General features: G+C 47.4%; 1 protein-coding gene across 1 annotated transcript in view; it reads left to right on the forward strand.

Moving 5' to 3' along the window:
- The window catches only part of LOC144116022 (cubilin-like), a 264,621-nt gene that overhangs the window by 218,621 nt on the left and 33,565 nt on the right, over positions 1-12,435 (forward strand). Inside the window, exons 26-28 of the mRNA XM_077650682.1 lie at positions 3,641-4,204; positions 8,599-8,901; positions 11,203-11,349. Of these exons, the coding sequence (XP_077506808.1) occupies positions 3,641-4,204; positions 8,599-8,901; positions 11,203-11,349 (1,014 nt within the window). The remainder of the gene's footprint in view (positions 1-3,640; positions 4,205-8,598; positions 8,902-11,202; positions 11,350-12,435) is intronic.

Below are 12,435 nucleotides of genomic sequence, written 5' to 3' on the forward strand. Positions count from 1 at the left end.
TCTACAGAAAAAGCGCTGCTAACAATTAAAGACAAATAATTGATAACATTGAACAGAGAAAATACAAGCTTGGTTTGTTTTTAGACATTAGAAAAGCTTTTGACTGCGTCCATCATATTATTCTCATTTCTTGAGCCCTGTTTTCTAGTTATTTAGACAACCGTTTTCAGTATGTCCACATTAGCTCACAAAATTCAGAGAAGCTCCCCATCCCAAAAGGTGTGCCACAGAGCTCAATCTTAGGGCCGCTCCTTTTTATAACTTACATTATTGATATATGTAATATAACATATTCAACAGACATCGCAATGTATGCTGATGACACAAACATTATTTTCAGTGATAGAGCTCTGTGCACACTTGAAGGCAAGGCAAATGCATACCTAAATAACCTTCACTCCTGGTTACAGGCATACAGACTGTCATTAAATCTTTCGAAGACGCACTACATAAATTTCAAGCCCATTAACACTAAAGAACAACTTCTGCTTACTATTTATTATTCTGACACTACGATTGAAATAGTTTCCAGTAAGAAATTTCTCGGTGCTTGGTTTATTGAGAAACTGTCTTGAAATACACATATTTTGAAACTTGCTTACAGTCTGACCAGAACAGTTGGCTGCCTTTACCGACTGGCTGGAATCATACCTATGTGGGCAAAGATATCAATGCAGTATGCACCTTTTTATTCCAATATCTGTTACTCCGTTCTCGTCTGGGGAACTAAAACTTCCGATAATTACAAAAAATAATTACGATCCAAGAAAGCACTGAGAGCAATCTAAGAATATCATGGTCGACCACAACACCCCCGATCAATGCCACTGTTCATCAAACACTGCATTCTGAATGCAGATCAGATATACTTCTTCCTACTATTTCAACATATTCACAAAAACCGACTATACGTTTCCATTCCTGACAATTCTTCCACAGCATACCACTTCAGAACGCAAAGAAAACTGGTTCCTAAATTTCGGTCCAATAACAGTTAACAGACACTACGCTACCAAGTTCCTACAGCCATAAATAATTTACCGCCACCTCTTGACTTCAATTCTTCGACATCGTGGCCCAATAGGAACCTTAAACATTACCTAATAAGTAGCAACATTAGTTTTTCATAATATTTCACTCGAGATGTGCATTTTATGAATCATGCTACTTTGTTTGATGATTATGTATTCTGATGAGTAAATCTTGGTTTAGTTGCCTGTTCTGTGAACATTATGTAGAAAAGTGTGTGTTGCAAATTGTTTTTTGTGCATTATTGTGTTACACCCTGCATATACGTCCTCTTTTTTTTCGAACATGCACCACAAATAAGTTTCTTTCAAATGTTTTTTTTTTCCGCGGCATTGCTAACTCCACATGAGTGCTGAGGCCTTCGTCAGGCAGGTCAGCCTTTTGCCTCAGCGCCCCCTTTCCCTGGAAAGAAAGTAAATTGAATTTGAATTTTTGAATTTTTTTAATAACTGCCGGCGGCGCCTTGTGCCGTGAGGAATGTACATGACCCGTTCACGAGATGAAACAGCTTCATGAGAGTGCAGGCAAGCGCGCCTGGATACGAATACCGTTATACCTTAGACGAACCGAAAGATTCGCATTTGTTGGACCTTATTGCATTATATATTCGATCCTTCTCGGAGCGCCTTCTGCTGTCGCATACAATTTTATTGTGTCTTGCTGCTGTCGCTAACTTTTGCGAATGCGGCGCCACGAGTATTCAGCGCATAGTTATTACCACGGGGAGGAAGGCGCAAGAAACTTGTGTCTCAGCTAAGCGGAGAAACCTCCGCTGAAGCCGTAATAACTCCGTTCACCATTCGTAGTGAACGTAAGTGAAGTAGAATTGGTGCTAGCGTTTGTAGTAAAGAACAAGATCTGAAGAGAGAAAAGGTTTCGCTCTCTCTATCTATCTCTATCCCTTTTTAATTTTTGACCCGAGTGACCGTTGCGACCGCCACGCATCCTTTGCGGGTTTCGCGAACTACCTCAGTCGCGTATTCTCGTGCGCTTTCGTGTGCTTAGCGGCCCCACTTATAGACTCTTTGGTGTCGTGTTCCTTCATGTGTTAGTGATGTTGGAGCTGCGACAACCACGGTGGTATTTGGTTCTGTGCTCTTGACTTTCGAAACTGCGAATTGTGCAGCGGCACGCACGGATATGACCGGAACCGCTACCCGCGCTCGCGTTCTCGTAAATTTCTTGCGCTCACTGTGCACAGAAAGATCCTTCTATACTGCGTGAACATTATGCAAGAACGATCGCATATATATTGTGTGAATGATGCACGAAATGATGTACAGAAAATGCCAGCTATGCATTTGAGATAAACTTAACACCTCTGCTGTGTCGACACACATTGTCTGCATTGCGCGGAATGCTTTAACATAGATATATAGTGTATTTTTAGACATATGTCTATTAGACTGAAAGCAACTGGAAGGATGTATGTGTCAATACAACCGTGAAAAATATTTTCTCTATTCTCCATACATTGTCCCAGCTCTGCGGTTACCATTGTAGACCAGCAGCGCAACCAATTTTAACATGCCACAACAGCAAAAAAAAAGGGTACACGAAAACCGAAGTAAAGCGTGGCTCGCGGCCGCGAGCAACAGGCGGACAGCGATACATCCGCCCACCTCCCCTAGCGGGCCGAATTTTGAACCATTCTATACCTGAAGCAGATGCCATACGAACACCACGCGCGCTCGCGTGTTTCGGTCGTCTAATGTCATAGAGATAACTCGCGCACCAAACACTATGACCGTAATTGAAGGAGGAATTGGCGCTATCGCCTGTAGTTCGTGGCCACTGGGAGGTATAGGAAGTCTCATCGTGCTGTTATTACAACCGAGACGTGGGCAGCACTCCTCTACCAATGTCTATCTCGCTGTTATTTTATGTCGACGGGCTCCCTCGGAATTATAACCAGGAGTTCATGGTCATCGCTCTTTTACTTCAGGCTAGCTTGGCCGCTACTATGCTTGCTGGGCTGCCTGTTGACGACACGTGTTAAAACCAGCCCCGAAATACTTTCTCAACATGATGACTAAAAGCTGCTATTCATAAGACTGCACGCGCCCGAACACCTGCGGAAGATATAACTGCTCTACATGCAGCAAAAGAGCTACCACCGTGCTCCAAACCTTGTTTGCTATTTGAGACCCCGCGCAAGTACCCCGTGCTTCTCGTCTCTTACAACCTTCCTCGCGGTCGGGTGAAATACGTGAAATACGGCGTATTCGTGAAATACGCCGCTAAACGCTTCGAAGCGCCTCTTGTACACAGTTTGCATAGGAGTTATAAGCAGTTGCAAGGTAGGCGCAGCGGCAGTTTTACGGTGTCTGAACACATCTTCCGTACCATGAAGAAAATGAGGATAGAGAGAGACGCGTCGTCGTAGAACACCGCCAAACGCTTCGAACCGAATATTGTATGCTCTCTGCGCTTCTATCTTTCATTAAATATTTTACGTTGGCCCTCGATTTCCTTCCAGCACAAAAAAACCTTAAACAAATAGCCATACAGCACATTTCATGCCAATATAACCAAGCGGTGCGGGGGTGAGACATCGTTTATGTCACGTACGGCTTGCCCTTTTGTTCTGTGACCAAGAATTCACATGCAGGCAACTACGACTTCGAAGGGCCTGAGATGTGCCTCTACTACCACACCCAATCTGGTGGCCGGGCATCTGACTTTCTGATAAAAGGGCGTCAGAAAAAATGCGCAGACATCCGAGCTCCTTCTCCCGGCCGCGCTAGCGGCGATCCTCACCACCAGGGGTCCTTACCGCCGCCGAGTAACTACCAGCCGCCCCCATCCTTTGGAAGGGGCCCGCATGTCTTGCCGCCCCGTTTTCAGCCGCCCACTCCCCCACAACATGGCGTTGTCGGTCACCCACCGACGGCGCACTATGGGCCACCCCACGTGTCACCCCATGGGCCTCCTCATGTGCCATCGAACGTGCCACCGCACGTGCCACCGCACGTGCCGCCACACATGCCACCCCACGTGGCCCCCCACATGCCATCCCATGTGCCACCAAATGTGCCACCCCACGAGCCGCATTATTACCCCCACGGTGGTGCTCATGAACAGAGGGGTAGACCCGATCCCGGAGGACCGCGCCAGGAGACCCCGGTTGACCACAAATCCCACGGACCGTGGACACCGGCAATGTCGGGAATACGTGAGTTTTGTTCGTTTTATTTGTTTGTTTTTACGCATCATTAAAGGGACAATGGAATGAATAAAAAGTCGCTTGTAAATGTTTTCAATGCTTATAAATGATGCTATGAAGCATTCATACCATGTATGAGTCTTCGAAACTGAGCCGGCAATTTATTATGAATTTTTAAAACCGTGTTTTTTTAAATTCGCGGGCCGATTGGTGTGCTCGTAGTGACCGATTTTGAAACTAAAATCGTGAAAAAAGACGCCACTGTATCCACGACGTCCCCAGGCCACCACACGCTCTCATTCGCTGGAGCCACGGCAGCCACGACGTCACGGACACACTTCCGGTAGCCGTGAAAATCGTCTGCTAGTGCCGCCGCGCGACCCTCTCGGGCAAGCGTGAGCCAGGGCATTGCCTTCGCGCAGATGGTTTCAATTTTCCTCGGCCGCCTCCTTCTGTCGGGAGTTTCGGGGCCACTCGCAGTGGCTCGCCGAGTGGCTACTGTCGTCGCTGGCGTTCAGGCGGTACGGCGTGAACGCATAGGGCTCGATGCTCATCGCGACCGTAAGAGCGAGCAGTCGCGCCTCGAGGTCCGGGTTCATTACTGCTAACTACAACAGGCGACAAGCAAAGAAACCCGACGCGCGCCGCAATCACGCCGCCTACATTGCTGCTGGGGTTATAGGAGCAACCACCGGAAGTTGCAAAATGAACGTCAGCGGATGACGTATTCATGGGTGGGGCCCAGTCCCAGAGCTGTTTTCTTTATTTCTGTCTGGTGCCCCGCGTGCACGAGTTGAGGGGGAGAGGAGGAGCGTAATTTTTAATCGTCTATATCTTCGGTGTTATTGATGCTAGCTTAAAAATTCTTGCGCTGGGGTGACGAGTCATGAAATGCCTATTTCTCGTCTGCTTTACGTAATCTCAATTAATTTAGTGCATAGTCCCTTTAAGTGGAAAGGCATTGCAAATGAGTGTAGGATGGTAGCCAACATGTAGCAAAAGCAGGGTACCAAAGATACAGGAAGAAAAAAAAGGTGCACGATAGAAAAGTAGAAAAACTAAGGCTTCGACTCAGTCGAACTCACGCATGACAAAAGATACCAAATTGTAAAAAAAGACAAATAACCTTATTTTCTAGACATCATATTGACCCACAGTCAGAAAATAGAAGTTCTCCTTTAGAGGAAACTGCATGGTGGGTAATGAGTGCGATATAATGGAACTTGCTTTTAGTCACTTGATGTAGGTGCAATGAACGAGTGAAGATATGTCTGCTGGACAAAAGCTTCTTTTATGCTTACACCTGCGACTGAAACGGCAAGACGTACTATGCAGTGATTTTAGAGTTTCTAGAGCGAAAACACTTCTAGACGCAGTCCCCGAGTTTCAGCGGTGTGTGTCTGGGCATGTGTGAATCCTCTGAGCAGCAAGTCGTGCATTGAGTAGGCAGTGGATCCACCTACAAGTCGAGGCAGTTATGTGCCTTTCCTTTTCTTAAAACTAGCGGAAGGCTGAAGGCCGAGACTCCGTTGTTTTGGAGGTAAGCACAGGCGCATAACTGGCTCCCTGGGTCAGTGGACACCTCAATCGCGTTTGACGTACGTGGCGACTGTGTCCAGCTGCAGAAAGCCATGCTCTTGCACAATATTTCGTGCTTAGCATTTTTAAACCACCAGCCATTATTTTAGCCTAGCGGACACATACTATCGTAGACATATACCAGGGTACCGGACGCTGGCTGCGCACGCCAAGTGGCCCCTACTGGCTGCACCCCAGCCACTGCGCGTGTTCAGCCACCGTCCGGTCAACTGCCATACGTCTATACTAGCACGTCTCTGCTATACGAAACAACATTATTCGAGATTTTCAGTTTCGCAGCTGCACTCTGCAGGTGGCTAAAGTGGCGTTTGTGGGAACTAGCGGCGCTGCAGGCGAGCTTTTCTACATCGTCTGCTGTCGCAGGAGTTTCGCTCATTGCAGTTACGACAGGCTAGTAGCAGTAGAATATAACTTTATTTTCCGACAGATTTAGGATGAGCTTGAGCCCAACCGCCTAGACAACGGCTTGGAATCCGTGGACCCGGGCGGCGTGTTCAACCAGTCGGATGGTTCTAAGCTTAGTCTCAGAGTCTGAGATGCGCATTTTAGCCTCCCAATGTTCATGTCTTAGTTGCTGTGGGCATGTCGCATGTTTCAGGACAGGTACACGTATTTTCAAGCTGATTGTTGCATGAATGGGGCTCGGAGGGATTGTGAAAACCTCTTTGTGGTGATATCTGTGCACTTTCTGACTTCAAGTGAGTGTTACACATGCCATCCTGCTTTGAGTCCGGCTGCACATGTGGCAACAGAAACAACGCCACCAATCATCATTTTTCCACACCGACTAGCGACGACAGCCACTTCAATAGGTGAGAGCAGATACAGCGTCGCGAGAACAGCGACGTCCACGGCAGGTACGGCAGCGAGCGGCAGGCATAAGAAGTTGTGAAATAGAGTCTAAGAACGTTGATACAAAATGTGTCTAACTAATTATTTTCTTAAAGTTGGGCACGCAACTATGTCAGAATAAACAAAATGGACATTCTTCTTTTGAACAAGGTGAAGGGTGGTAATTTGGTGAGAGTGAAAAAGTCGTGATTAAAGCAGGAAGGTGTGCGAGGAACCATCTATGCATACATTAAATCTTACCTTTCATACAGGACGCAGTTCGTAGGCGCAAACTACGTCAGTTCCTTGAGGAAGCCAGTTATCACTGGTGTATTACAAGGAAGGAATTTAGGATCTCTATTATTGTTAATTTGCATAAGATACTGCCGCGAATCTTTGCAGTGTTTGTTCATTCTTCAAAGCTGCCGGCATGCCGCTTTATCACTTTTTTTGCGATCCAAGACGCGACAAGATTTATTGTGATTGATCGTATCCAGGCAGAGCTGGTTCCACAATGTAACAGAATGTTCTAGTAACTCGACGCTTACTCTCGAAAGTTCACTATCAGCTTTAAATTGAGCATGGCCGACAGCGGCGGACATTCTGTTCGCCGACCGCCGAGCACGCTTGTTGCTACGCTTCTCTCCGGACTGCAGTCACCACTTCTTGACAATATCTTACTCTCAACAGTTAACGCTACATTTGTTTCTTACGCTGGGGATATCATACTTTTATTGTCGCCAACTTTGAAAAGAGCTTAGAAAGAAAATAAACAAGACTGCACATTTAAAAGTCTGGGTCACGGAAAGTGTTCGACTACCCCCCACCCCCCCTGCCTCCCGCCGAAAAATGAAATGCGGTTGAGCAGTTATGAATATTTCTTTGCACCCTTTTCTAGTAAAGATTGGTCACTTCTAATCTCCTTTCCGTGATACTGTCCGGTGCTGTTTCTCTATTCGGGGAGATCGTCAGTGCGTGTTGAACACCTCCAAGTGGTCTTAATTATTCCGGAACTTTCTGCTACGGCGCCTGTTTTCTTTTTCCATCTTTCACTCCTTGCTTCATACCCCTTCCTCAAGGCGCAGGTCGGGTGTCCACCAAAAAGTAAAACATTTACTGCCCCTTTCGGTTCCTGAAAAACAATTTCTTTAAGGTGTCTACCTCTGTGAGACTTCTAATACGCAGCTTTCCTTTCCATCTGTGGGTGCCTGTAATGTGCCTGATTGTGCGAATAGTGCCCTTAGGACCCTGTTCACACAGAGGCACATTACGGTTCCTTTCCTTTATTCATAACATTCTCCCACAAAAAGAAACGAGTACAAACGACACGTAGAGTGATAAGGGCGCTTATCTGAAACGCGAAAATGCGCCGTGCATAGACAGTTGGCGCCATTTTCGTATTACTCGAAAGACTTACTGGAACGCGTCAAAGCCTACACGAGACAGCTGTATTCCTGCTACCTTCTGTCGTAACAGAAATGCTATGTACTAGCATGAATGCTATAGAGTAGTGCTATATTCTTCTCAGGCGCCGCATGGTTGCAAAAACAAATAAACTAGACCGCTGTATCGAATTTTGTTAACGCGAGGTAAAAGCCAACGCTTCCCGCAGCACCACAGGAATTCTCCGCGTGTACCCAGAGAACTGTCAGCCTTCATCCTGCAGCAACTTCCTCTCCTGGCGGGACCGCGAGAGACGCTAGACTACACGTCCACAAGGTGCGCCGGTCCTATTGCGTCTCTACATATTCCCCTTTATATTATCAAACTTGGATCGCTGCTTCTGATGAGTGACTCTACTTCTTGTACTGGGCAGTTTCCACTGTCAGCTTTCTCTGCCGAAGATCTAGATCCACCGGTTCTCTCCACATACACTTTGGACGTCCCTGTGCCTTATTCCCTTCTTCTGGCATACTTTTCATCCCTACTCATCCCATGACCAAACTCACGGAGCCGAATTCTGCTGTTTTCAGCCGAGTGGGCAGGCCCTCGCCCGTATCCTCGTCCGGGTCCCGGCCAGGGCCCAGTGCGTCCCGCCGCCGATTGTGACCAGACCTTCACGGCGCTGGAGATGACCATCCAGAGCCCCAACTTCCCGGGCCCGTACCCTGCGCGCACCATATGCCGCTACGTGGTGCGCCGCTACGACAGCGCTACGTGCGCGCTCGAAGTGCTCTTCACGCGCTTCGACATGGAGCACAACCCGGACTGCCAGTACGAGCACCTGCAAGTGGACGGCCGCAAACTCTGCGGCACGCTTCCCGAGAACAGCGTCCGTGAGTACCGCTGCCCGCTGACCACACTGTGCCTCCACATGCTCTTCTATTTTACTACAGCGCTAGCAGTATTAGCTTAGTGCCCCCGGTTTTGAGTAGTCATCATCCGGCCCGCATGACCGATGCCGCAGCAAAAGGATAGACGACTATAATCACACTATGTGCAAAGCTGCCAGCTTGAGACCATAGTCACCCTAACTTGGTCACTCACTGTCCACCAGCGACTGCCAACTTGAACAAGCCAATTCAAAGCGAAGAATCTAACCCAGACCTTGACGCATGCAGAGTACATTTTCCCTCAGCCATGAATATGTCCAGTCATTCCTGAGCCACTGCAGCTATTTTTGTTTGTTCAGTGGCAATTGAGTGGCCGCGGCAAAGTTCAGTGGCAGTCATGCGTAGCTTCATCATTGTGTTAATCATTTCGCGAACCAGCTGTCGCTGATTACTCGTCGTACTGTGGAGTTAAGCGCCTGAAAATTGTCATATCTGTGGTTCGGTGGACATGTCGCATTTTTTCATTAGCTGCATATAGCTGTCTTCACGTCTCGTTGAAGATGTGCGCGCGCGTCTTGGTGTAAATACATTGTGTATACATTTCAATGCTTGAACGTATTCCAGTGTCCACACTTATCTTTGTAACGAAATATAGAAGAATAATATTGGCTGCCCTTTCACAAGTAGCAGCAAGCCTTGTTTGCTACTTAGCCAGGAATGAGTAGTGCCATTCCGAGTCCTCTCCGTACAAATTCTTCTCGCCACGGTAGAAGTCAGTTTTATACTTTCAGAATCTTTCCTGCCATTATCTACCTGCAAACAAGATAGTGCTATAGTTCTTGGCCATAAAGTTTGAGAGAACGCGATTTCATTCTTTAAACTACGTTAGAGAACCATAAGTCAGAAATGTGGAGGCTCACGAAAAGGGTTCAGCTTAATTTAAGGACAACGCAGCTAGCTATGGAAAGAAAAATATTAGGTGTAACGTCAAGAGACCGGAAGCGGGCAGAGTGGGTGCGGAAACAAACGCGGGCTAATGACATGCTTGTCGAAATGAAGAAAAAAACTAGGGCTTGGGCAGGGCATGTTATGCGAAGCCAAGATAGCAGCTGGTCCTTAAAAGTAATGGAGTGCATTCCAAGAGAAGGCAAGCGAAGCAGGGGGTGGCAGAAAGTTAGGTAGGCGGAGAAGATTAAGTTTGCGGAGATACGATGGCCGCAGCTGGCAAAGGACAGCAGGGTTAACTGGAGAGACATGGGAGAGGCATTTGCCCTGAAGTGGGTATAGTCAGGCTGATGATGACGATGATGATAGCTGTGGGTCGCTCGGTCACCTACGTACGATATTTACCGCATGCCTTTTAAAATTGCTTGCGTACAATCAGTCGGAAGGTCATTTATTTAGATCCTCGTTTTAATGGCCTTTTAAATTCCCGTGTGACTGGATACAAAGCGCCGTTTTGCACGATGCGACACGGAAGTACGGCTGCGGAGATACGTTGGAGGAGAGACACATCGCCATGACGATTGCTACTGAATGGTTATTTCTAGTAACAAATCAGTATGCAATGGCTGTACGCCTGTCCCAGGGCGTTGGTCGCAAGATACACTGACCATTTTATTTATCATTTGACACTTAATGATAGATACAAAAAGTGACGCCATCGGCATCACGCGTGACTGCTGCATGTTGCTATGCATGTACGAAAGAGGTCAACAGTCAGTGACGCCAAAGAAACGCATAGGGGAATACTGCTTTTCGTGATGGCATCAAGTTTAGTTGAAAATTAGTTTTGTAATCAGTTACTTATAACTTTTTAAGCAGGTAGACAAAAACACAAGCGCATGCCGCCGGTTGGATTCGAACTCACGACCTACATTTAGCTTGCGATGCTCTACAGTATTCATCTGTAATCGAAAAAATATACAACACAAATTCGAAATTAGGAACCGAGACACCCGCTGCAGCAGCTCAATTTGTAGAACGCTGCACGCGACATGCGAAGGCCGTGGGTTCGAGTCACACCGGCGACAAATGGTTCACGAGTACTTTGTGCAGAAATTATTTTCAATGTAAATGATTTCGCACCTACTTTTCTTCTTTAACATTAACACCACCATGAAGAGTGAGATTCCATAAGCATTGCTTGGTTTCAATTACAACTGGCCTCTTTCGCATTTATTTCTCTGAGGGCACCACTACCCTTGTCCTAACGTTTCTTTGCCACTGAAAGAACGAATGGATTGCCGGTAAAAATTCTGGCATCGAAGCCAACGCATAGGGACGGTACACATTTGTATGCAGAAAAGTTTCCTTTCTACCAGCCGGAAACGGAGAAAGTTCTGGTGTTCCGCTCAGACCAGGGCAGTCCCCGTCAGGGCTTCTCCATTCGCATCCGGCAGGTCACCGACTGCGCAGGGGCCACGTCTTGGGAGTCTCGACAGGACAAAGGTAAGAACTGCGCTCGTGGTGCCCCGAAAGTTTTTGCCATCTCAAGACTCGCTGTCCCCGTAATAGTGCTGTGAACAGTCACGGCCGAGGTGACAGTGTACAAACTTTTAGAGAAAACGCCGTCGACGTGGTAGTGAGAGCGGCTGCTTCTTTCTATTCGCTGCGCGACTTCGGAAGGCCTGTGCACAACACGCATTTTGTTGACAAAAATTGTCAAAATATATCTCCATATACCACTGCGAATCCGAGTCGAAGGGACTATGTTTTCACGGGGCCTTACTATGTTTGTTTTTCGTGCATTTTTTCTGTTAATGACCATCGGCCTTATCATTTTACTCCGCGAGATCTGACCAGATCCCTCTAAAACGGCCATGATCACGCGCGACGCCTTCTACGATGTTCGGGATTATACACGGTGGCTTAGGTCCATTACCTGCAACATCGCGGCCGAGAGCGGCGGGCATTGTAATCCCGACTACCACCGTGTTCAATTGGTGCTGTCGACGCCACCGGTTCGTTTTCTCTTTGCGCACGAGGTCGATCCAGTGAACAGTTCATTTCATTCGTCGCCATCCTGTTCTTGTGTAGTCCGTGTCATCGTCCGCGCTCGTGTTACAGCGAGGTAACAATACACTTTTCTACACACGAAAGCAAAGTGGATCCCAGTCAGTCCACAGAATTGAAGTACTTGGGAGAAAAAAAAAGTTTTCTTGAACGTGGCTGCCAGCTGCACAGAGGAAGGGGCCGAGGGAGATGTATATACTTATGCAAAGGTAGAGAACATAAGAAATTAGAACATTGTGTGAGAGGTGTTGTCCGAGGTATTTCTTAAGCCACAGTAGACGGTGGGAAAAGAACAGCTCTGACTGGGAACTTTCACCGAGGTTGGGACGCTGCGCCGAACTAATGAGCAGGTAGCGGCTGTGGGAAAACCGTTGCCCTCAGAAGAGTCTCCTGCGGACGAGTGACCTAATAGGAATGTACAAAAGCGCCTTTCATATGTTGACGTGTGCCCACTCTTCACAAGGAAGAGCGGCAGTGGGGTAGCGCCGACCTAGCAGGATGATTTGCTGGAGGCGCCAACTG

The sequence above is a fragment of the Amblyomma americanum genome, chromosome 1, assembly GCF_052857255.1.
Source record: "Amblyomma americanum isolate KBUSLIRL-KWMA chromosome 1, ASM5285725v1, whole genome shotgun sequence".
Lineage (NCBI taxonomy): Eukaryota > Metazoa > Arthropoda > Arachnida > Ixodida > Ixodidae > Amblyomma > Amblyomma americanum.